At 44.6% G+C, this 24,999-nt stretch overlaps 1 protein-coding gene across 1 annotated transcript; it reads left to right on the top strand.

Annotated features, from left to right (window-relative positions):
- The first annotated feature begins 12,198 nt into the window (after positions 1-12,198).
- Positions 12,199-13,558, top strand: LOC123059277 (chitinase CLP-like). Its single transcript, XM_044481879.1, has one exon. It carries the CDS (start codon positions 12,235-12,237, stop codon positions 13,483-13,485), a length of 1,251 nt encoding a protein of 416 aa, XP_044337814.1. The 5' UTR covers positions 12,199-12,234; the 3' UTR covers positions 13,486-13,558.
- The last annotated feature ends 11,441 nt before the right edge of the window (positions 13,559-24,999 follow it).

Raw genomic sequence — 24,999 nt, 5'->3', positions numbered from 1 at the left:
TTGATTTAAGTGATTGTAGCACCCAGACATTCTGAGCACATGCTCATTAGCTGAGCTATTCTCCTCCATCTTGTTGGCAAAAGAACTTGTCAGAGGTCTCACACCTCTCAACACGGGCATGAGCCTGAAATCCCAATTTCAGCTCTTGGAACATATGTTCTATGGCGTTCAAAACGTCATTGGAATCCCGATTCTAAGCCGTAAAGTATGGTGCACTAAACTATCATGTAGTCATCAGGATGTGTCTGTCAGGTGTTCACAACATCCACAGACGACGTTGTAGGGGTTTGCACATCGAGCGGTGCATCAAAGACGTAAGCCTTCTGTGTGGCAGTGAGGACACTCCTCGGACTACGGACCTAGTCCGCATCATTGCTTACAATATCTTTCAACTTAATCTTTCTCTAGGAACATATTGAAACAGGGAGCTACAACGTGAGCTATTTATCTACAACATATTTGCAAAGACAATTTAGACTATGTTCATGATAATTGAGTTCATCTAATCAAATTATTTAATGAACTCCCACTCAGATAGACATCCCTCTAGTCATCTAAGTGAAACATGATCCGAATCGACTAGGCCGTGTCTGATCATCACGTGAGACGGACTAGTCATCAACGGTGAACATCTCATGTTGATCGTATCTTCTATACGACTCATGTTCGACCTTTCGGTCTTCTGTGTTCCGAGGCCATGTCTGTACATGCTAGGCTCGTCAAGCCAACCTAAGTGTTTCGCATGTGTAAATCTGGCTTACACCCGTTGTATTCGAACATTAGAATCTATCACACCCGATCATCACGTGGTGCTTCGAAACAACGAACCTTCGCAATGGTGCACAGTTAGGGGGAACACTTTTCTTGAAATTTTAGTGAGGGATCATCTTATTTAAGCTACCGTCGTTCTAAGCAAATAAGATGTAAAACATGATAAACATCACATGCAATCAAATAGTGACATGATATGGCCAATATCATTTTGCTCCTTTTGATCTCCATCTTCGGGGCTCCATGATCATCGTTGTCATCGGCATGACATCATGATCTCCATCATCATGATCTCCATCATCGTGTCTTTTTGAAGTTGTCTCGTCATCTATTACTTCTACTACTATGGCTAATGCTTTAGCAATAAAGTAAAGTAATTACATGACGTTTAAGTTGACACGCAGGTCATAAATAAATTAAGACAACTCCTATGGCTCCTGCCGGTTGTCATACTCATCGACATGCAAGTCATGATTCCTATTACAAGAACATGATCAATCTCATACATCACATATATCATTCATCACATCCTTTTGGCCATATCACATCACAAGGCATATGCTGCAAAAACAAGTTAGACGTCCTCTAATTGTTGTTGCAAGTTTTTACGTGGCTGCTATAGGTTTCTAGCAAGAACGTTTCTTACCTACGCCAAAACCACAACGTGATATGCCAATTTCTATTTACCCTTCATAAGGACCCTTTTCATCGAATCCGATCCGACTAAAGTGGGAGAGATAGACACCCGCTAGCCACCTTATGCAACTAGTGCATTTCAGTCGGTGGAACCAGTCTCACGTAAGAGTACGTGTAAGGTCGGTTCGGGCCGCTTCATCCCACGATGCCGCTGAATCAAGATAAGACTAGTAACGGCAAGCAAATTGAAAAAATCGACGCCCACAACAACTTGTGTTCTACTCGTGCATAGAAACTATGCATAGATCTAGCTCATGATGCCACTGTTGGGGATCATAGCAGAAATTTAAAATTTTCTACGCATCACCAAGATCAATCTATGGAGTAATCTAGCAACGATGGGAAGGAGAGTGCATCTACATACCCTTGTAGATCGCTAAGCGGAAGCATTGCAAGAACGCGGATGAAGGAGTCGTACTCGTAGCGATTCAGATCGCGGTTGATTCCGATCTAAGCGTCGAACCATGGCGCCTCCGCGTTCAACACACGTGCAGCCCGGTGACGTCTCCTACGCCTTGATCCAGCAAGGGGAGAAGGAGAGGTTGGGGAAGATTCCATCCAGCAGCAGCACGACGGCATGGTGGTGAAGGAGGAGCGTGGCAATCCTGCAGGGCTTCGCCAAGCACCGCGGGAGAAGAGGAGGACTTGGGAGAGGGGGAGGGCTGCGCCAAAACTTGGGTGCGGCTGCCCTCCCACCCCCCACATATATATAGGGGCAAGGGAGAGGGGGCCGGCCCCCTCAGATCCAATCTGAGGAGGGGCGGCGGCCAGGGGGGTTGCCTTGCCCCCCAAGGCAAGGGGGGAGGCGCCCAGCCCACTAAGGGGCTGGTCCCTCTCCACATACAGCCCATAGGGCCCTCCGGGCAGGTGGACCCTCCCGGTGGACCCCTGGAACCCCTCTAGTGGTCCCGGTACAATACCGGTAACCCCCCGAATTATTCCGATGACCGTATGATGACTTCCCATATATAAATATTTACCTCCGGACCATTCCGGAACTCCTCGTGACGTCCGGGCTCTCATCCGGGACTCCGAACAACATTCGGTAACCGCGTACATGCTTTCCCTATAACCCTAGCGTCATCGAACCTTAAGTGTGTAGACCCTACGGGTTCGGGAGTCATGCAGACATGGCCGGGACATCTCTCCGGTCAATAACCAACAGCGGGATCTGGATACCCATGTTGGCTCCCACATGTTCCACGATGATCTCATCGGATGGACCACGATGTCAAGGATTCAATCAATCCCGTATACAATTCCCTTTGTCTAGTGGTACGATACTTGCCCGAGATTCGATCGCCGGTATCCCGATACCTTGTTCAATCTCGTTACCGGCAAGTCTCTTTACTCGTTCCGTAACACATCAACCTGTGATCAACTCCTTGGTCACATTGTGCACATTATGATGATGTCCTACCGAGTGGGCCCAGAGATACCTCTCCGTTTACACGGAGTGACAAATCCCAGTCTCGATTCGTGCCAACCCAACAGACACTTTCGGAGATACCTGTAGTGAACCTTTATAGCCACCCAGTTACGTTGTGATGTTTGGTACACCCAAAGCACTCCTACGGTATCCGGGAGTTGCACAATCGCATGGTCTAAGGAAATGATACTTGACATTAGAAAAGCTTTAGTATACGAACTACACGATCTTTGTGCTAGGCTTAGGATTGGGTCTTGTCCATCACATCATTCTCCTAATGATGTGATCCCGTTATCAACGACATCCAATGTCCATGGTCAGGAAAACGTAACCATCTATTGATCAACGAGCTAGTCAACTAGAGGTTTACTAGGGACATGGTGTTGTCTATGTATCCAGACATGTATCTGAGTTTCCTATCAATACAATTCTAGCATGGATAATAAACGCTTATCATGAACAATGAAATATAACAATAACCAATTTATTATTGCCTCTAGGGCATATTTCCAACAGCACGCCTCCTCAGTGAGATCAAGGTAGAAGTAGTGAGATCAGTGGTGCTCAATATGGACAACAAATCGGCAATGTCACTTTGCAAGAACCCTATTTTCCACGAGCGAAGCAAACACATTGATATCAAGTATCATTATATTAGGGAGTGTGTGGAAAATGGGAAGATACAGATCGAGTTCGTGAGAACTGAAGAGCAGATGGCTGACTTGCTTACCAAAGCACTTGGTCGTGGCAAACTCCAGAAGCAGCGAGCAAAGATCGGTATGGTGGAGATTACAAAGGTGCACAAGTCTTAGGGAGTGAATGTTGAATAATCCTTGTGCATTTTTTTCTTCTGTTTTTAGTCTTTTATCTCTGTTCTTTTCGCACTGTAGCTCATCATGCTGTTGTCGTTGACAGCTGCAGGTTAGTTCAGATTATTCAGTAGACAATTTTTTTTCCTTTTGATAAGAGTAGTTGTCCTGGTCATCGCCCAACGATCCAGGACCGATTCCTGTGGACACATGATGCCGCTCGTGGGATGGCGCGAGACTTACGGATCGTGGGGTTTCACCCTTTGCTTGTAATTCTGAATAAGAGAAGAGAAGAACAACGAAAAGTTGCAGACTGAACGCAACGCAAAAAACACTATGTGTCATTGTCTCTGTGAGTTCATCCATTATTCGCGTGTGTGATTCAGATCTTGTGATAACACTTTCGAATATATATATAAACATATTTTAGAATGTAGATTCACTCATTTTACTTCTTAGACTATGGGTGAATATGAAAATATTTTAGAAGGAGCAGAAAGCCAAGAGAAGGAGAACAATATAGAAAAGAATAAAACAAGATAGAATTTGTTAAAAAATGATCAAAATAAATGAACAATAAAACTATGCAAAAACATATAAAACTGAACAAAACACACACAGAGAAAAACATGAAAATGTACCCAACACATGGAAAATATTGAACTAAACAAAGGAACCGAACAGAAACAAAGAAAACGATCGAGCCTGAGAAAGTAGGCCGGACTAGAGAAGGCAAGTGGGGCTACATGTTGAGTCACTATTCGGTGGCCTACGCATAGAATTGAGATTTACATTACAGGAAGGGGCCGCAAAACCTATATCACGCTTACTGTGAGTGCTCCGTGCATCTCGCATGATGCTTTGTCCCCGCGCTGTAGCTACTGCGCCGAAGCATTTTCTTCTCTTTTTTTCGTTCGCTGGGTTCCTTCGTGGTTTTCTTCTGTTTTTTGTGTGTGAGAGTTTGTTCTTCGATTTCACTGTTGGGGTATGATTTTCTTTGTTTTTATGTTTTGCATTGTATTTGCTTTGTTTTTTCTTTCTTCATCGGTTTTCTTGTTTCCGTTCTCTTTCTTTTTTATTTTCTTTTCTTTCTTCCTTGATTTTTTGCACTACTTATTCCCTACACACTATACATTTTTATTATATATCAGGAATATTTTTAATACATGTTTAGATTTTTTGAAATATATGATAAAACATTTTGTTATATATGATCAACATTTTTAAGATTTATCTTTTGTGTTCAGTTTTTTAATGCACATTCTACACTTTTCGTATACACGGGGAACATTTTTTGTACATGTTTCACATTTTTTAAATAGATTTAACATTTCTTCAAATATTTGTGTTTGATGAGAACTTTTCACACACACACACACACACACACACACACACACACACACACACACATTGTACATTTGCAGTATATATCAGGAACTTTCAACTCAAAAAGTATATATCAGGGACATTTTGTATACATGGTAAAAATGTATGAATAACATTATTTTGATAGACAATCAACATTTTTTCGAAATTTATGTTTTTATGTTGAAACTTTCTAGTACACGTTCAATATTTTCGGTATACATCAGGAACATTTTTAATACATGTTTAACATTTTTTAAATAGATGATTAATATTGTTTTTCAAATGTTTGATTAGAGCATCTACAACCATACCTTGCAAATTCGGACCCCAAAAGCCAACGAAAAACACACTAAAAATCATTTCCACCTACGGCGTATATCTTGGCTCCTCGACGGTGTATTTCCAGGGGATCGCCGACCCGACAATTTTGGAAACATATGCGTGCAGAGAAGCTCTAGCCTTGGCGGAAGATTTGGCAGTTCAGAACGTCATGGTGGCCTCTGATTGTCAAGGAGTAGTTAATGACATCAACCATGGGATAGGTGGTCCGAATGCAGCAATCACACATGAAATCATAGCTCGTAGTTCTAGTTTTTTCCTCTTGTGTGTTCTTGCATGAGCGCAGGAACCATAATTCTAAGGCTCATAACCTCGCCAATTTTGCTTGTAATTTAGGTACCGGTAGACATGTTTGGTTGGGTAATCCTCATGATCCAAACCTTGTAGCTATGAACATTATTTTGAATCAATAAAATCAGTGAGGTTAATAAAAAAGCATACCACAATTACGAATTCTCAAATCAATATAATTACATGCATTTTGAACCTAATCTAAAAAGGAGCCCGTCTGACTCCGCCGTATCCATGTTCGATGGTTGGCTGCGCCTGACCAAATATTGGTCCGGTCGTCAGCAAGGTAGAGTATGGCATGGGCCCCACTCCGGCTCACGGGACTCGAGGCGCCGCTGTCTCCCATACCCTACTCTTTATCGTCGGAGCCCGTACCCTAAACGTCGCCGGTGGATGTGAGGTCGATGATGGATCCATCGTTGTCGGAGCCGGTCACGTCCACCACGACACGATTGTGGCGGCAGGAGTTGCCGGACACCATATGCTATACTGGAGGGTGTGCCTCCACCTCGCCAATGTCTGCCGCGGCCTCCCGCGCAAACCTTACACGGCGGACATGCTGCGTAGTTTTTGTGTCCAACGTGTAGTGGTCGGATTCGGCGCGCCAATGGAGGGGCTGCGGATCGACCATTGCGCTCGGATGCCAAATGAACCATACCGCCTCCTGTGAGGCAGCCAAACCAATGCCCTATGGCCATATCCATGCGCCATTTGGACGGATGCAATGGATTCTCGTTGGATCAAGTCTGAGCGCTGATGTCGGGCGAACTCCTCCTCGGAGCCACGTGGAACGAGCTTCAATTCAATAGATCGGGAGGTGCTGCTTCCCGCCATGCTGGAGAAGGCGGGAGATGGCCGAACAGAAACTTATGGGCGGAGGGGAGTGGACTGGAGCGAACTTGAGTGGAGTGGAATACGGTTAGGGTTTCGTTCGGAGTGTGGATAGGGTCCAATTTATGTGGGATCGGGTGGGCCAGAGTAGGTTGGATCTGACGTGGTGAGCGTGCCCGGGCGCGTCTGTGCATCCTATATCCACCACATATGGGCTGAATGGGAGTGTCGTTCAGTCCGGGTGTTTGGGCTGGATATGCTTTCTCCGGTAGGGTGACATTTTTTTTTGTCTGGACACTAATCGGGTAGCCCGCCCATGCGTTTGGGGGAAGGGTCCGGTTGTAAATGTTCTTTACATGTTTTGTATACATGATCAAATTTTTTTCATACTCATTCTACTTGTTTTGGAAACATTTTACTTTACACATTTAATATTTTACAAATTCTAGATTAACATTTTTGAAATGTTTTATGTAGAGTGCTTTTTAATATATATATATATATATATATATATATATTTATAATTTGAAAGTATAAACAAATGTGAAAATAGAAAGCAAAAGACAGAAAGCAAAAACGAGGCTGTGGCCACTCGTGATCTAGCCCGGGCCAGTCTCGCACTCCGTTGCACTAAGTCTCACGTCAAGCAAGACACTGAAGCACCGGCTATCTGCCACCCGCAGCGATCCCTACCATTGCTTATTCTTTATTTCATTTTTATGCACTTTTATTAATTTTTTCAATCATATTTTACATAAACTTTTGAAATATGTTAATCTTACATTCGAACTTTTTAATGTGTAAGAAAAGTGTTTTTTTACTTATACAAAAAGTACAATTTGAATAAATCAACGTAGAAAAATATTAATTACATGTAAGTAAAAATGTTAATCATGTATAACAAAAATGTTTATACATTGTAAAAAAATAATTTGGATAAAAATGTATGTTACATTGACAATTTTTTCCCAATTTTTAAAAAATGTGGCATGAACATTTTCCAAAAATGTTTGTACAATGTCAAAAAGGTTTACTCAGTTCAAAACAGTCAATTGTATTTGGGAAATGTTTAACATGTAGTATTTGATAAAAATCATGCATGTTTAAAAAAATTTAAATAATGTATTTCCAAATTGAAAAATTTATAATTTTTTTTGTTAGTATAAGAAACATGCACAACATGTATGAATAATAGGAGACATCAAAATATAAATTAATAGTGTCATTGAGAAAAGCGAAACTTGTGTAATAAATGTTCTAAACAGATACCACAACATTTACAGTACATATGGAAAATTTAGACATGTGTGCAAAAAAAGAAAACAAAAACCCAACAAGAAAACAAACAAAAAACGACAAAGAAACAAAAGAAATGCTAAAACTCGAAGAAGAAAAAATAAAAATAAGAATGAAAGAAAAGAGAGCAAAGTATAACAAATAAATAAAGAAACACCAAAACAATCAACAAGAAAAGAGAGAAAACGAAAGTAACAAGAATAAAGAAAAGCAAAAAAGTGTGAAAAACAAATAAAATAAAGGAAAAAACAAGATAAAACCAAACTACGCGCGTAAAAATGGATCAGCCTGCTATTGTCACCCATAGGCGATTCTTATTCGGACTCAGTTCAAGCGACATATTATTCTGGCGGACATAGGCCTGCTCCAGTGGGTGGACATGTTCTCCATTGGGCCACCCTATGTAATAACCCACTCTAATGAGCTAGCGCCAACTTTTATTTCTCCGTTTATTATTATTTGCGTCTGGATTATTTGGTTTTTATATTGTGGTTTTCCAAACAACAAACTTATTTATTTTCAAAAATTATAAATTTAATACTTTCTAAGAAAACGATTTTTATATTTTTTTTGAACATTTCTTATACTTGGATATTGTCTTTCAAAACCTCAGGAATATTTTCTGAAAATCTGAATACTTTTTCGAATTATGAATATTTTTAAGCGTGCAAACCTTATAAAATTTGAGACATTTTTCTTAATTTCAAACATTTTATACAGTTAAAATTGAAAACAAAAGGTAAAGACCTTCTACAATGTTCCCTAAATGGGCTGGCCCAGTCATAGGTTCGGTCGGCTATGTGCAACACATTGATAATTTACCGCAGCTAGCGGCAAGTAGGGAACTGCCATCATGAGACATTCTACTGTTAATAATGAAGCAAAATCAACCAGGTGTAAAGGGTGGATGGGTATCGCCCTAAGATTTTGGCCTAACATATATACCTCAATGGTAAACTAAACTTATATACATAGCACGAACCTCAAATTTTATATTTCGCTTACTGCAAGATAGAGCACCACAACGCCTCAAGAGTTTCTCGCTACCGCGTCCTACCCGACCGGCCCAATAAAGAATTTCCAGCGGTGCTATAACTAGCGGTTTTAGGAAGGATACAGTCTGGTTTTTTCCCTTCTTTTATGTTTTTTCTTTGAGGATTTCTATTTTCTTTATTTTTCAATATTCATTTTTTATTTTTTTTCTCCTTTTCATTTTCTACTTTTTTTAGTACACGTTGAGCATTTTTCTATGCAGGTTCAACTATTTTAGATAAACGTTGAAAATTTTGTGAAAACATGTTAAACATCTACAGTAATACATGTTGGATATTTAACAGATGCAGATTTAATCTTTTTTAAATATGGTGTGAACATTTTTGAAACACATGTTGAACATTTTCTGAAAATTTGATGATCATGTTTTAATATGGGCAAACATTTTTTAAAATTGCGAATATATTTTTAAATGTCACCAACATATTTTTTGAATGGTATGACACTTATTTTTCAAAATTACACAAATAAACTTTTACATTGCATGAACATATCTTTAAACAGGTGAACAATTTTCTAATTGCCATGATTGTTTTGCTTTGTATGAACTTTTTTGTATAAATTATGTGGACTAATTTTACATTTAGTGAACATTTATTTAAAACTTGTGTATTTTACACTAGGGAATAGAGATAATGTAATAGAAAAAAAAGTTGAGAAAAGAGAAGAAAAAATGAGCACTTGTTTTTGCATGTTGCTAGCTTTCTTTTTTTTTCTTATCGAAGTTAATCGCTATCTTTTCTAACCGAAGCATATCACTACCTTTTTTAGCATGTGACTACCTCAGAGGGGAGACGAGTGGACTTAGGTTGTGTTGCTTGCCTGGCCCAGTACATTCGCGATACAGGCGATGTGTCGTTAGAAATCGCTAGGAGCGAGAATTAGACACTCCCCACATGAACTTGGTTTGCTCCAAATAACAATTGGGGGAAATAACCCCAGCTACAGTCAAATAGTCATTCAGATTCTTTTTAGTCCACATATAAGTTTTGTCTAAAGTCAAATGCAGTAAAGTTTGACTAAGATTATATGAAAAAATATAGACATTCACAATATAAATTTGATATCATTAAATGCATCATTGAATTAACTTTCATATTGTATATCTCTAGTATTGTAGATTTTGATTGTTTTGTATGTAAATTTGCTACAAGTTTATGATGTGCATCATTGGCTTAAGACAAATCTGATATGCGATGTAAAATGAAAATGGAGGGAGATAGTTATGCTTGATTCCTAAGACCCTTATTAATCGCAGGACGGGATGACTCCTCGTTGGCGCGATGTGCATCGAAGCATGCACCTTCACCTTCACCTTCATTAGATACTCCGTCCGTCTATGTGCATAGGGCATTTAATGTGCTGCATCACGACCAACACGCGCTATGAAAGGCCAGCGCTATGCTCGAGGCTGTGGAAACAAGCCTATCACGTGACCTCAAAAAACACAATAAAAGCATTTAATTGTGCATGCCTGGGAATGAGAGGATTGACACGTGAATGCAGGGAAAAGTCCAAAACAAACCTTGAACTTGTTGACGAAAATTAAATTGAACCATAAACTTCCAATCCCTGAAATCAGCACACCAAACTCTCATATCATGGTATATTTTAAACCTTGAGAGCGTTCCCAAACAGGGCTTGTCGACGCGGTAGGTTGAATTCCGGGATTGTTGACTAAGGACGCGAATTGGCCAGCCCAACAGGCGTGAAGTGAGCTTTTTTTTCTTTTCCATTTTTAATCTATTTTTTCTGTCGGTTGTAGACATGACTGGGCCAGCCCATCACGTGCGAAATGAGTTTTGTTTTTCCCTTTTCATAACGTGCAACATAAAAATACACAGAAAATATAAAGTCCAGAGGAGTCAAACTTGTAACCTGCTGCTGCTGAACTCCTCACGCAAGCCGCTAGAACAACTAGATGTTACTGATTTAATGAGAGGCCTGAAACATTTAGCCACACACCACAAAATCGAATTAGAAAAAAAACATGTTTAAGGGCAAACAAATAAGAAAAATATAATTTTTTGTGAAATCTTTGAAAAAGAATTAATGTGTGGATGCTTTTTATAAAATGAACAACTTTTTAAAATAGATTAAAATTTGAAAAGTGAACACTTTTTGAAAGATAATCATTTTTGCAAAAATGGGAACAAATTTTGAAAGCAGACCAAAATTTCAAAGTTCAAACACTTTTTGAAAATTTTAAAAATGGGAGCATCTGTTGTAAAATGCTTCTAAACCTGAACATTTTAAATGAACAACTATTTGAAAACTTATTTTTGAAAAAGTGAGTACTTTTTGAAACATAAATGTTTTTTCAAACATTTTAAACCTGAACAAAATTTTCAAGTCCGAAACTTTCTGAATTGTTTTTAAAATGGCAGCAACATATTAAACAGTGTAAAAAATGATTGTATAGTTTTGTAAAGGAGTTATTGTCATTTTTTAGCATCCATGTTTATTGTAATTTAGAAAATGGTAAACATGTATTTGGCAAAACGTTACCGTGCATTAAAAAAATGTTGAAACATGTAGTTTGAAAAAAGTGCATAATGTATTTGAAAAGGTCAAAAATGTATCAAAAAATGTTCCATGTGTGTGTTAAAAATGTACTTTGTGTACTGAGAGAAATTAGACATGTGTAAAAAACAAAATTGGTTAAAACGGACGATGAAACAAAAAAACAATACGAAAAATGAAGAAAGAAACAAAAGAAAACTGAAAGTATAACTGAGATGGAAAAACCAAAGATAACTAGTGAGAAAATAATTATAATGAAGAAAAAAAAAAGGAAACCTATTGAAAGATAAAGAAAATCCAATGAAAAAAAAACCATAGCAGAGGGCGCGAGAGCGACTGCTCTAATTTGCCAAACCCGGTTTGATTTGCCACGCCAGCAAAATACTCTCAAGGTTCAAAATAGACCAGAATTAGAGAGTTTGGTGTACTGATTTCAGAGATTGAAAGCTCAGAGTTCGATTTAGCTTTCGTCTACGAGTCTAAGGTTTGTTTTGGGTTTTTTCCCGCGAATGCATGGAGAAGGGAGCACGAGGGATATTAGTTAGAATTACGACTTCGTCTTAAACAGTTTATCCATGCACACTGTACATGACTCGCGCGCATGCATCTTGATCTTCCTGTGTACGCCACATAGAACAAGAATTTAACTGTGAGCAGCACACTGGTCACCGTTGAGTCCGCGGAGATCGCCATTAAATCCGGTGTGCAGAGATTGCACATACATGCTCCGGAAGACACTGTATAAGTAGAGATGTTCCAAACTGACAAACCACAATCCACAGCCCCACCTGATCGACCTTGTAATCTCTGGCAGTTGGCGCAGGGAAGATGGCACTAGTAGCCCTCCTCGTCCTGGCAGCCTCGCTGGCCTGGCCGGCGTCGAGCCAGCCTCTGCCGGTGCTTGTTCCGGTGACCAAGGACCCCGCCACCTCCCTCTACACGCTCCCATTCCACAGCGGCGCCAACCTCGTCGTCGACATCGCCGGCCCGCTCGTCTGGTCCACGTGCCAGCCCGGCCATCTGCCGGCCAAGTTCCCCTGCACGTTCCCCACCTGCCGCCTCGCCAACGCCTACCCCGTCCCGGGCTGCCACGAGCCAGGCTGCGAGCAGGACAGGCGCAAGGACGGCACGTGCACGGCGTACACGAACAACCCGGTCACCGGCGTGTGCGCCTCCGGGAGCCTCGACCGTACCAGGTTCGTGGCCAACACCACCAACGGGAGTAACCCGGTGAGCCAGGTGAGCGTGAGGGCAGTGGCGGCGTGCGCGCCGGAGACGCTGCTGGCGTCCCTGCCGCGGGGCTCCACGGGCGTGGCCGGGCTCGCGGGCTCCGGCCTGGCGCTGCCGGCGCTCGTGGCGTCCGCGCAGAAGGTCGCCAATAAGTTCCTTCTCTGCCTCCCCCGCCTCGGCGAAGGCAACGGCGTGGCCATCTTCGGCGGCGGCCCGCTCCAGCTCACCGCGCAGCCGGGGGTGGACTACACACAGGAGCTGGTCTACACGCCGCTGGTCGCCAAGCAGGGCAACCCCGCGCACTACGTCTCGGTGGAGTCCATAGCCGTGGAGGGCGCCCGCGTGCCCGTCCCTGCGCGCGCGCTCGCCACCGGCGGCGTGGTACTCAGCACTAAGGTGCACTTCACCTTGCTCCGACGCGACGTGTACCGCCCGTTCGTGGACGCGTTCGCCAAGGCCCTGGTGCAGCAGGGTGCGCAGGGCGGCCCCGTGGCGCGCGCGGTGAATCCCGTGGCGCCGTTCGAGCTGTGCTACGACACGCGGTCGCTCGCCAACACGCGGACCGGGTACTGGGTGCCGCGCATCAGTCTGGCGCTCGAGGGCGGGGTGAACTACTCGATGAACGGCTTGCTCTCGATGGTGAATGTGCAGGGGGGCGCGGCGTGCCTTGCGTTCACGGAGATGAAGGGGGTGAAGGCCGGGGACGGCAGCGCGCCGGCGGTGATCATCGGAGGGTTCCAGATGGAGAACGTGGTGCTGGAGTTCGACATGGAGAAGAAGCGGCTCGGGTTCTTCAGGCTGCCGTTCTTCACGCGGTGTGGCCACTTCAACTTCACCCGGACCGGCTAGACTTTCTCTTCTAATGTGACTGATAAAATAAAATCTGTATCTCTAGCTAGTTCTCTACTGCTGAACTAGTAACTACGGGATATATGCTACATTTGTCGTGAGGTTCTATCTTGTCAAGACCCCCTTTTTCGTGCAAGTCCATTTGTCACGGTTAATTTCCTCGAACTTGTTTGTGTGTTGTTCAGACAAGTAACAGGTAGGAGAACTATTACTCTGCCGTGCCCTGTGTGCCATTGGGCACTTGACAAGTGGGCCAGGTTCTCAACGGACCCACATGTCAGTGAAAAAACGGTAGGGTGCCGAACGTTAGAGGATCCTCCTCCACTGCACGGTGTGTCACTGCAGAGGGTTCACATGTTTCAGCTCTTGTTCCATCTTGTACACCCGAGTTGCAAAAATGAAGTCTGCTTTGGTGACTTCTCTACGTGCTCGCATGTGCTGCGAAGTCTGTAGGGCACCAACATGATCTTGCGGCGACGCTCACCTGACAGTCGTGAGCGCCTCTCAGTTGCAAGGTGTTTTCATGGTTGGGGCTGAAGAATTGGTGATGGACCATCCGATCAATCGGCTCGTCGAGGACGCCCTCATCAGGTCACTTGTCCACTTTGCGATCAGGTTCCGGAAATGGTGGATCACCTATTAGTGGCATGCGCTAGTGGCATTCACCCTCCCAACCAGCGGATCAACTATTGACATAGTGCACCTCTTGCGAACCCGGGCCGCGTAAAAGAAAACATCTACCAACCATCACATGCCTCATAATTTGGGAACTGTGGAAGCACCGAAACACCATAATTTTCGACAACGCAAATCCCGCAGAACGGCTAGCTAGTCTTATATACTAGGATCTTGGAGGAAGGCAAGGCTTGCGGTTCATTAGGGCTTTTAAAGGGGACATGGAACCTTTCTTCCACATTTGTATATGTTATGTAGGCAGGATATGAATGTGTAGGCACCACATTTAATTGTGGAAGGCCTATTTGGTCGAGTTGTAACTCGGTGGATGGGTATCTTTAGCCTTTCTTCTATAAAGTTATAAAAAGTGCAGCTTCACTTTGTGTCAACAATAGGAAAATTGATCGATTGAAGGAAATGGGGGAGATATTGCAATTCCAAAACATGCACTCCCTCCATATTCTTATACAAGACCGCTGTGAAAAATATATTGTGCATCTATATAAGACCACCAACAGTAATCGAGGCAAAAGTTAATGATATTTCCTCGTTCTACCAACCTGTTTAATACCTGCATGCATGAGGTCATAATGACACTCAACTATTTCCTCACGCTCAACGTACACTCAGGTTACTATTTCTTTCTTACATGCATGCATCGCATTTATGATCCCATTAATGAAAATCAAAGCTAGCCTGCAAAGCTGACACTAAATTTTACCTATCTGAGTTTCTGGCCTTGTATATAAAAATGGAGGGAGTACTAGCAACTTATTATCTACTCCCTCTGTTTCTTTTAATTTCCATGTAATGTTTTGTCCTAAGTTAAACTTTATAAGGTTTAACAATTTTATATTTAAAAATGTGAACATCTACTCCCTCCGTTCCATATTAAGTGTCAGTTGTGTCACTGATTATATTTCCATATTAAGTTTTGTACCAAATCAACGATACTTAATATTGAACCGGGGAGTACAATACTTACTAAATACAATATGAAATTAAATTCCAGGATGAATTTAATGATACTAATTATATTTAGAGCTACCTATGCGTGCTTCCATGGTATATTAGTGAAGACGGGAAATCCCTTTTCCATATATTTAACCTTGTAAAAGCATTGACTAGACAATTATGTATGTCTAATTGCTGAAAGATCACTCACAAATAAAAAGTAATCGAGTCTTCTGTCATTACCGAAGAAGCAGACATTGCTATGAGAAACTTTAAGCAATCATTAGAAAAAATTGTAAAAACGAGTCAAAGATGGTGGAAACACTACTCGATGGGTGGTGCCAACAACATGTGGAGGCTGGAGAAACAGAACTGCAAAATGTATGAGCAATCAAGGAAGTAGTACACTTTCCATTTCTTCTTTAGTATTTGGTTAGGTTTTTTGGTGCCTGCAGACTAAGGCCAATATTTTTTTAAAAAGTGAAGCGCATAACGATATGTTTATTTTATTCAATGATTCTAAGCATAAGGATAAATATCAACTCAAGGAAATATCATATCTTTTATTATACTTATCAATCAAAATTAAAGTTATAGAATAAGCTAATGTGTGTTAAATAAGTAAACTTCAAGATATTATTGATCTGTTTTTATATTGATCATCCATGCAATGTTCTTCACACAACAAGTGTATCTGGTGGCTGTAGACAACAAATGTTCATTAAAAGTTTTCAACTACCATTTGAAAAACTATCCTGTGCAGATGCATGGGTTGATGACTAGTTTATCAAACACAAATTGACCCTAATCGAACACAACAATGCTTCAAATTCTTTCCATGCATTTTATGAGATAATAATAAAGTGTTGAAGGAATATTATCTATGTTTCCCATATGTGATGAGACCTATTACATGATATTAAGAATTTACGCTTAATTTTTCTATCAATATTTCACGTTGCCAAAAATGAAAATACAATCAATGTTTTTCATGAACTACTAAGTATAACTATGTATAATACTAGCCCGTGCAGATGCACAGGTTGATGACTAGTATAATAGAATAGCAAATTAATTGATCCGAAGAAAAATCAATTGCTTGAGGAATGAAAAATACATGTCTTGGTCTCAAAGCTCCGCAACACATTGGCAAGAAATTTATTGATCCGAGGAATAATCAATTGCTTGAGGAATAGCAAACCTGTTAAAAAGGTAAATTACAATAAAAACTTTAGGGAATTTTTTTAGAGTACGCCAATGGCGTACCATATTTTTATAGAAGGCAGAAATATGTACAAGAAGTTGAGTGTGATGCGAACATCACGCAAAGAAAGGGAAAAACCACCCACACCCACTCCAATTACAAAGCCTACTCTCTCACAAATCTATTTAACGCCCCAGCACCTAATCCGACATCTTTCCATTCTTTGATCTCAGATATGATATGGTTATGGAGCTCGTCCACCGTTTTCTGTTGGTTTACCCAGTTGAACACCCTAGCGTTTCTTTGCTTCCAGAGTGACCAAGCCACTGCAGTCACAACCGTGTCGAAGGCTCTCTTGTCAGCCCGAGTAAAACTTCGTCTTGCGAGTAGCCACCAGTCCATCAGGTTATCTTGTCCTTGGTGGTGAGCCACCTCCAAGTTGAGGCCAATGATGCATTTGTGCCACACTTGTCTAGCGTATGAGCATTGGATGTGAATGTGCTCCGCATTGTCTTCCTCTTGAAGGCACGTGTAGCAAGCCGACGGATGATCTTGCAGCCCATGTCTCGCTCGGCGATCTGATGTCCATATCCGGTGTTGGACGGTCAGCCAAGGATGAATCTTGCATTTCAAAAGCGCCCAACTCTTCCATATACAAGAATCATAAGGCACCCTCTCCAATCCTTGGCATAGCCTGTTATACACAGAGCGAGCCGTGTATTGCCCCGACGCATCCGCTGGCCATGTGAACTTATCCGGAGAGTTAGCATCCCGCGGGAAATCAGCGAGGGCATGGCAAAGGTGAAGAAACTGTATATGGCCAGTAAATGTGAGTTCACCCTCCACATCTTGAACCCAACTGTTGTCTTGCAAAGCATGCTGAACCGTTCGACGATTCCGTTTCCTCAAGTCCACCATGTCAAGAATGTGTGGTGCGATATCAACAATGGTCGCACCATTCAGCCATCTATCTCTCCAAAAAAGGGTTTTGGCACCGTCTCCCACCTCAATGTTGACCAAACTGTCAAAAACTTGTCTTTCCTCCTTATCCACTATCATATGCAAATTCTGCCATGGCCTGCCGGGGTCGGTTCTCCGAAGCCACTCCCATCTAACACGGAGTGCCAAAGCTTGTAACTGAAGGTTTTTGACACCAAACCCTCCGAAGAAAACCGGCCTGCAAATAGTATCCCAAGCCACTGGACACTTCCCTCCATTTACTTTCTCTTCCGCTGTCCAAAAAAAAGCTCTCATCCATTTATCCAATTCCTCAAACACCCACTTCGGGGCATCCATGACCATGAAGTGATGCACCTGAAGGAAATATGCCCTAGAGGCAATAATAAAGTTATTATTTATTTCCTTATATCATGATAAAAGTTTATTATTCATGCTAGAATTGTATTAACCGGAAACATAATACATGTGTGAATACATAGACAAACAGAGTGTCACTAGTATGCCTCTACTTGACTAGCTCGTTAATCAAAGATGGTTATGTTTCCTAACCATGGACAAAGAGTTGTCATTTGATTAACGGGATCACATCATTAGTTGAATGATCTGAATGACATGACCCATTCCATTAGCTTAGCACCCGATCATTTAGTATGTTGCTATTGCTTTCTTCATGACTTATACATGTTCCTATGACTATGAGATTATGTAACTCCCGTGTGCCGGAGGAACACTTTGTGTGCTACCAAACGTCACAACATAACTGGGTGATTATAAAGGTGCTCTACAGGTGTCTCCAAAGATACATGTTGGGTTGACGCATTTCGAGATTAGGATTTGTCACTCCGATCGTCGGAGAGGTATCTCTGGGCCCTCTCGGTAATGCACATCACTTAAGCCTTGCAAGAATTGCAACTAATGAGTTAGTTGCGGGATGATGTATTACGGAACGAGTAAAGAGACTTGCCGGTAACGAGATTGAACTAGGTATTGGATACCGACGATCGAATCTCGGGCAAGTAACATACCGATGACAAAGGGAACAACGTATGTTGTTATGCAGTCTGACCAATAAAAGATCTTCGTAGAATATGTAGGAACCAATATGAGCATCCAGGTTCCGCTATTGGTTATTGACCGGAGACGTGTCTCGGTCATGTCTACATTGTTCTCGAACCCGTAGGGTCCGCACGCTTAAGGTTATGATGACAGTTATATTATGAGTTTATGCATTTTGATGTTCCGAAGGTTGTTCGGAGTCCCGGATGAGATCACGGACATAACGAGGAGTCTCGAAATGGTCGAGACATAAAGATTGATATATTGGAAGCCTATATTTGGATATCGGAAGTGTTCCGGGTGAAATCGGGATTTTACCGGAGTACCGGGAGGTTACCGAAACCCCCCGGGAGCTATATGGGCCTTAGTGGGCCATAGTGGAAGAAGAGGAGAGGCAGCCAGGGCTGGGCCGCGCTCCCCTCCCCCCTAGTCCGAATAGGACAAGGAGAGAGGGGGTCGGCGCCCCCCTCCTTCTCTCTCCCTCTTTTCCCACCTCGCGAATCCTATTCCAACTAGGATTGGGGGAGAAGTCCTACTCCCGGAGGGAGTAGGACTCTTCCTGTCGCGCCCTATGATGGCCGGCCGGCCTCCCCCTCTTGAACCTTTATATACGGAGGCAGGGGCACCCCTAGAGACACAAGTTGATCCACGTGATCATATTCTTAGTCGTGTGCGGTGCCCCCTTCCACCATAGTCCTCGATAATATTGTAGCGGTGCTTAGGCGAAGCCCTGCGACAGTAGTACATCAAGATCGTCACCAAGCCATCGTGCTGATGGAACTCTTCCCCGACACTTTGCTGGATCGGAGTCCGGGGATCGTCATCGAGCTGAACGTGTGCTAGAACTCGGAGGTGCCATAGTTTCGGTGCTTGATCGGTCGGGCCGTGGAGACGTACGACTACATCAACCAAACGCTTCCGTTGTCGATCTACAAGGGTACATAGATCACACTCTCCCCTCTCGTTGCTATGCATCACCATGATCTTGCGTGTGCGTAGGATTTTTTTTGAAATTACTACGTTCCCCAACAGCACCGGCCTCGCCGACATGACCGACTGGACAAGGATCAGCCGACCCGGTTGCTGTATGAGGCCTCTCTGCCAGGTCGGCACGAGCTTTTTGGCCTGGTCCATGATCGGTTGCCATTCCCCTTTCGTTAACTACCGGATCACAAGCTTAGACCCAGGTACTTGCAAGGGAACTCACCAATATTATAATGCAGCATCGCCTCAACTCAGGCTTGATCAAGTTCACTACCACGGATGAGGATGGCCGACGACTTCTGATAGTTGACAGAGAGTCCGGATGCACCTCCAAAAACCTGCAGCGCGCTTCTGACAAAGCTGAGATCGCCTTTCGAGGGTCTAACTAAGATAGCCACATCATCCGCATAGAAAGATACTCTTTGCATGACCGTGATTCCACGAAAAGAGCTCAGCACTCCCTCCTCAACAGCAAAGGGGACACCGGGTCACCTTGTCTAAGCCCACACGCATGCACAATACTTCTCCCTGGTGTACCATTGACCACCACCTTTGTCGAGGCCGTTCTGAGAAGGATCGAGATCCAACCAATCCACTTCGTCCCAAACCCCTTTCTCCTCAAGACCTCAAAGAGGAAAGGCCAAGATAAAGAGTCAAATGCTCGTGAAATTTCTAGCTTGAGGAACACGCCTGGTTCTTTCCTGTCATGTATCTTCCTAGCCACTTGCCTCACAAGTAGAAAATTGTCATGCAAGTTCCTTCCCTATATAAGTGTCGATTGGTTCGCAGCAACCACTTCCTTCATCCTTTTTCTTGCCCTGAGCGCCAGCATCTTGGCGAACAGCTTGGCTGCGCTATGAGTTAAGATGATAGGTCGGAAATCGCCCACAACTTCCGCGTCCGGCCTCTTGGGAATGAGCACAATGTGCGCCCGGTTTAGCTTGCTGAATCCTTGACCATCACCCACATACAACTTCATCATAACAGCCATCACGTCGTGCTTGATGATGAGGCAGGCCCGCTGGTAGAAAGCGCCAATGAAACCATCCGGACCCGGAGCCCAGTCCGAGGGCAGCTCTTCTATTGTGTTCCAGACTTCATCCTCCGAGAAAATGCTCTCCAGCTCGTGCAAGTCGCAACCTTCCATGTCGAAAGTCTAGGTCGATACTTTCATCCCTAGCGCTCGCCATTCCCAGCAGTTCCTCATAGGCTTCCGTGGAAATTTCTGAAGGAAATATGCCCTAGAGGCAATAATAAAGTTATTATTTATTTCCTTATATCATGATAAATGTTTATTATTCATGCTAGAATTGTATTAACCGGAAACATAATACATGTGTGAATACATAGACAAACAGAGTGTCACTAGTATGCCTCTACTTGACTAGCTCGTTAATCAAAGATGGTTATGTTTCCTAACCATAGACAAAGAAGTTGTCATTTGATTAACGAGATCACATCATTAGTTGAATGATCTGATTGACATAACCCATTCCATTAGCTTAGCACCCGATCGTTTAGTATGTTGCTATTGCTTTCTTCATGACTTATACATGTTCCTATGACTATGAGATTATGCAACTCCCGTTTGCCGGAGGAACACTTTGTGTGCTACCAAACGTCACAACGTAACTGGGTGATTATAAAGGAGCTCTACAGGTGTCTCCAAAGGTACATGTTGGGTTGGCGTATTTCGAGATTAGGATTTGTCACTCCGATTGTCGGAGAGGTATCTCTGGGCCCTCTCGGCAATGCACATCACATAAGCCTTGCAAGCATTACAACTAATATGTTAGTTGTGAGATGATGTATTACGGAACGAGTAAAGAGACCTGCCGGTAACGAGATTGAACTAGGTATTGGATACCGACGATCGAATCTCGGGCAAGTAACATACCGATGACAAAGGGAACAACGTATGTTGTTATGCGGTCTGACCGATAAAGATCTTCGTAGAATATGTAGGAGCCAATATGGGCATCCAGGTCCCGCTATTGGTTATTGACCGGAGACGTGTCTCGGTCATGTCTACATTGTTCTCGAACCGTAGGGTCCGCACGCTTAAAGTTACAATGACAGTTATTATGAGTTTATGCATTTTTTATGTATGACGAGGAGTCTCGAAATGGTCGAGACATAAATATTGATATATTTGACGGCTATATTCGGACACCAAAATTGTTCCGGGTGATTTCGGAGAAAACCGGAGTGCCGGAGGGGTTACCGGACCCCCCCCCCCCGGGGAAGTATTGGGCCTTAGTGGGCCTAAGGGGAGAGAGAGGGCTGCAGCCTAGGAGGTGGCGCCTGTCGTGGTTCTAAGCCTGACAGTAGAGTGGGGGGTAGGTATGGAGAGGCAAGGTCCTAGCTATGGAGAGGTTGTAAACACAAGGGATGTACGAGTTCAGGCCCTTCTCGGAAGAAGTAAAAGCCCTACGTCTCGGAGCCCAGAGGCGGTCGAGTGGATTATGTGTATATGAGTTACAAGGTGCCGAACCCTTCTGCCTGTGGAGGGGGGTGGCTTATATAGAGTGCGCCAGGACCCCAGCCAGCCCACGTAGGAGAGGGTTTAAGGTGAGTTAAGTCCGGGGCGTTACTGGTAACGCCCCACATAAAGTATCTTTACTATCATAAAGTCTACTTAATTACAGGCCGTTGCAGTGCAGAGTGCCTCTTGACCTTCTGGTGGTCGAGTGAGTCTTCGTGGTCGAGTCCTTCAAGGCAGTCGAGTGTGTCTCTCGTTGGTCGACTGGAAGGTGACCTCTTCTAAGGGTGTCCTTGGGCAGGGTACTTAGATCAGGTCTGTGACCCTACCCTAGGTACATGACCCCATCATTAGCCCCCGAATGGATTGAGGCTTCGAGTGAGGAAGGAGTTGATGTTATTTCCGATTAACTTTTGCACACTGGTCGTGCGTTGTTCTGGACCAAAGAATCTCTTCGTTGATAGTGACCAACTTGTCTTCAGTCGACTCGATCCATTCTCTTCTTTCGTCGAGTGATCTTTTGGGCTTTGATGATTTCCGAGCGACGGATCGCAGGAAATCCCGCGTCTGACAGACCGGTCTGCCGTTCGCGGATTCCGCGGGATGCGAAATTTGGGGAAGCGCGCGAAACGGAGTGGACCGCGGCGTTCGGATGGGACGGGATATAGACGCCTCGATCCCCGCGCCGCTTTCTTCGCCACGTATCCCGCCTGCATAACTGTTCCTGGATATGATTAGATCGACCGGGCCCACCTGTCATCCACTCGGAAGGGACCTTATAAATGCGCCCGGCGAGGGTTTTTTGTACAGTGCCTCAACATTCTCTTTCTCTGCTCCCTTCGTCTCCGCCCGACGCGCTCGCTCTCGCCTCCGCCCAACCTCTCCTCGCGCGTCTCGCCGGCAACCATGGCCAAGGAGAAGACGGCGGCGCTGGAATGCGCGAAGAAGGCGTCGGCGACGGAGAAGGCGAAGGGGAGATCCACCAGCCGCGGAGGGTCTTCGTCTAGATCCCGCCTGCCGAAGGGCTGGGTCCAAGGAGATTGGATCCAGTCGACCATCATGGAGAAAGATCTCCTCGACATGGCCAACAAGGGCCTGATCCCCCATGGAGCTGCGAGACTTCCGGGGAAGGAGTGGCAGCCCCAGCCAGAAGAGGGTGAGTGCGTGCTCCTGGCCACCCATGTCGATCGTGGATTTTCTTTGCCGCCGAGTATTTTCTTCCGTGGTTTCTTGAACTTCTTTGGAGCGCAGCTCCACCACTTTACCCCAAATTCTATCGCCTATCTTGCCGCGTTCGTGTCCATGTGTGAGGGTTTTCTGGGCTGTCGACCGCACTGGGGCTTGTTCAAGCATATATTCACGTGTCGCTCTCAGACCGTGAAGAATGCGAGCCCAGGCGACGAAAGAACCCGAGTCGTCCAAATGTGTGGGGGCCTGGGGATCCAGGTGAGGAATAAGAGCACCTTCCCAGCCATGACTTTTCCCGAGTCAGTCAGAGGCTGGCAGTCGACCTGGTTCTACTGCCAGGATCAGTCGACGCCGGGGCAGTCGAGTGGACTCCCTCAGTTTACCATGGACCGAGTGAACAAGCCCTCCTCTCTGAAGTTGATTCCGGAGGAGAAAGCTGACGTGAAGATGTTGATGGAGCGCGTGGTACAGTTGGTTCGGGAGGGAGTGACGGGCATGGATCTCCTGGAGGTTTTCCTTAGGCGTCGTATCCAGCCCCTTCAGTTCCGGAGCCACTGCATGTGGTTGTACTGTGGGACTGAAGACGAGACTCGAGTCCATCCAGAAGCAGTCGACGATGTCACTCTGGAAAGATGGATGGCCGCCGTTACCGGAAACAAGGATAACCCACACGGAGCCAGAAGGATTCCTCCACTCGACCACAACAGTGATCCAAACAAGGTATGCGTGCTCTGCTCTCCACTGTGTTCTTGTCATATTCATTTCTGTTTATTCTGCCAATTGGTCGATTGATCCTTGTCTTGATGTCTATCAGGCCCTCACCGAGCTGTACTCGATGCCCAATGGAGCACAGGCTCCGACTGAGGAGGGTGAGGCGAGTGGGGGCGAGAGCCAGGAGGAGGAGGAATGGGACTCGGACGTTGCTGAGGATGAGGATGATGATGACGACGATGACGGTGATGAAGATGACGCTGAAGACAAGGAAGAAGAGGAGGAGGTCGTACCACCGCGCTCAGAAAGGCGGTCGAAGCTTGTCCACGACCCTTTGACTGAACGTGGCAAGGGGGTTGCGACCGTTGCACAGTCGACCAAGCGCCCTCGGCCCACCTCTCCGGCGCCGACTGAAAAGGCACCGAAGCAGCCCCGGGCGGCTCCGTCGAAGCCGACCAAGCTCCTGCCGAAGATGAAGGTGTCCATCCCCACCATATCAGGGTAATCATGCTGCTTAAGTCTTCTTATTTTGTGTGAACTTTGTCTCTGGTTGACGCTGAAGTTAGTCGACTGATTCTTTGGAGTTGCAGTGCTGCTACTTCTGAGACCTCAGCCCGGGCTGATGACCATGAGATGGAGGACGCAGCAACCTCAAAACCAGGTACTATACTCTTAACGCCGTTTTAGTCGACTGACTCATGATCTCTAATCCCGATTCTTCTCTGTAGCTCCACCAATGTTGTTATCACTCTCCCTGATGATGATGAGGATGAGGAACCGCTGAAGCGCAGAAGGAGTAGGAAAGCGTCTGCCAGCAGGGTGCCCCAGGATGTGACGGCGCCTGAGACTCTGATTGCGGAGGAGAGAACACCACTCGACACACTGTGTCCTTCGCAGATCCACTGACGAGTGCTCAGCAGCCCTCCCTCTTCACGACGCACCACGTCCCAGAGGACCAAGCTGGCGCCGCGAAGGAGGCGATACGCCAGGCAGGGATCATGATGGAGCAGTTAAGGACCATCCGGGATGCGAGCCAGGCAGCTTACGACGCCAGTTCCGCCCTTCAAAGCAATGTTCAGGTCAGTCGACCACCGCCTGTTCTGTTAGGATATGCTATCAAAAACTTTTCTTTCTAGAATTTATAGTAGTCACCCACTGGGTGTGTCGATTCAGACTCCGTGTTAGCGGGGGCACGCTGAGTGCACCCGCTGGGTGTAGTCCCCAAGGCTAAGGTCGACTGCTGGCAGTCGGCCTTAGGCTTTATAATTTCAGTCTTTACGTCATTCGACTATGTCGACTG

The sequence above is a fragment of the Triticum aestivum genome, chromosome 3A (genome assembly GCF_018294505.1).
Source record: "Triticum aestivum cultivar Chinese Spring chromosome 3A, IWGSC CS RefSeq v2.1, whole genome shotgun sequence".
Classification (NCBI taxonomy): Eukaryota; Viridiplantae; Streptophyta; class Magnoliopsida; order Poales; family Poaceae; genus Triticum; species Triticum aestivum.
Note: the sequence above shows the minus strand (reverse complement) of the source record. Positions and strands in the feature narration are given on the sequence as shown.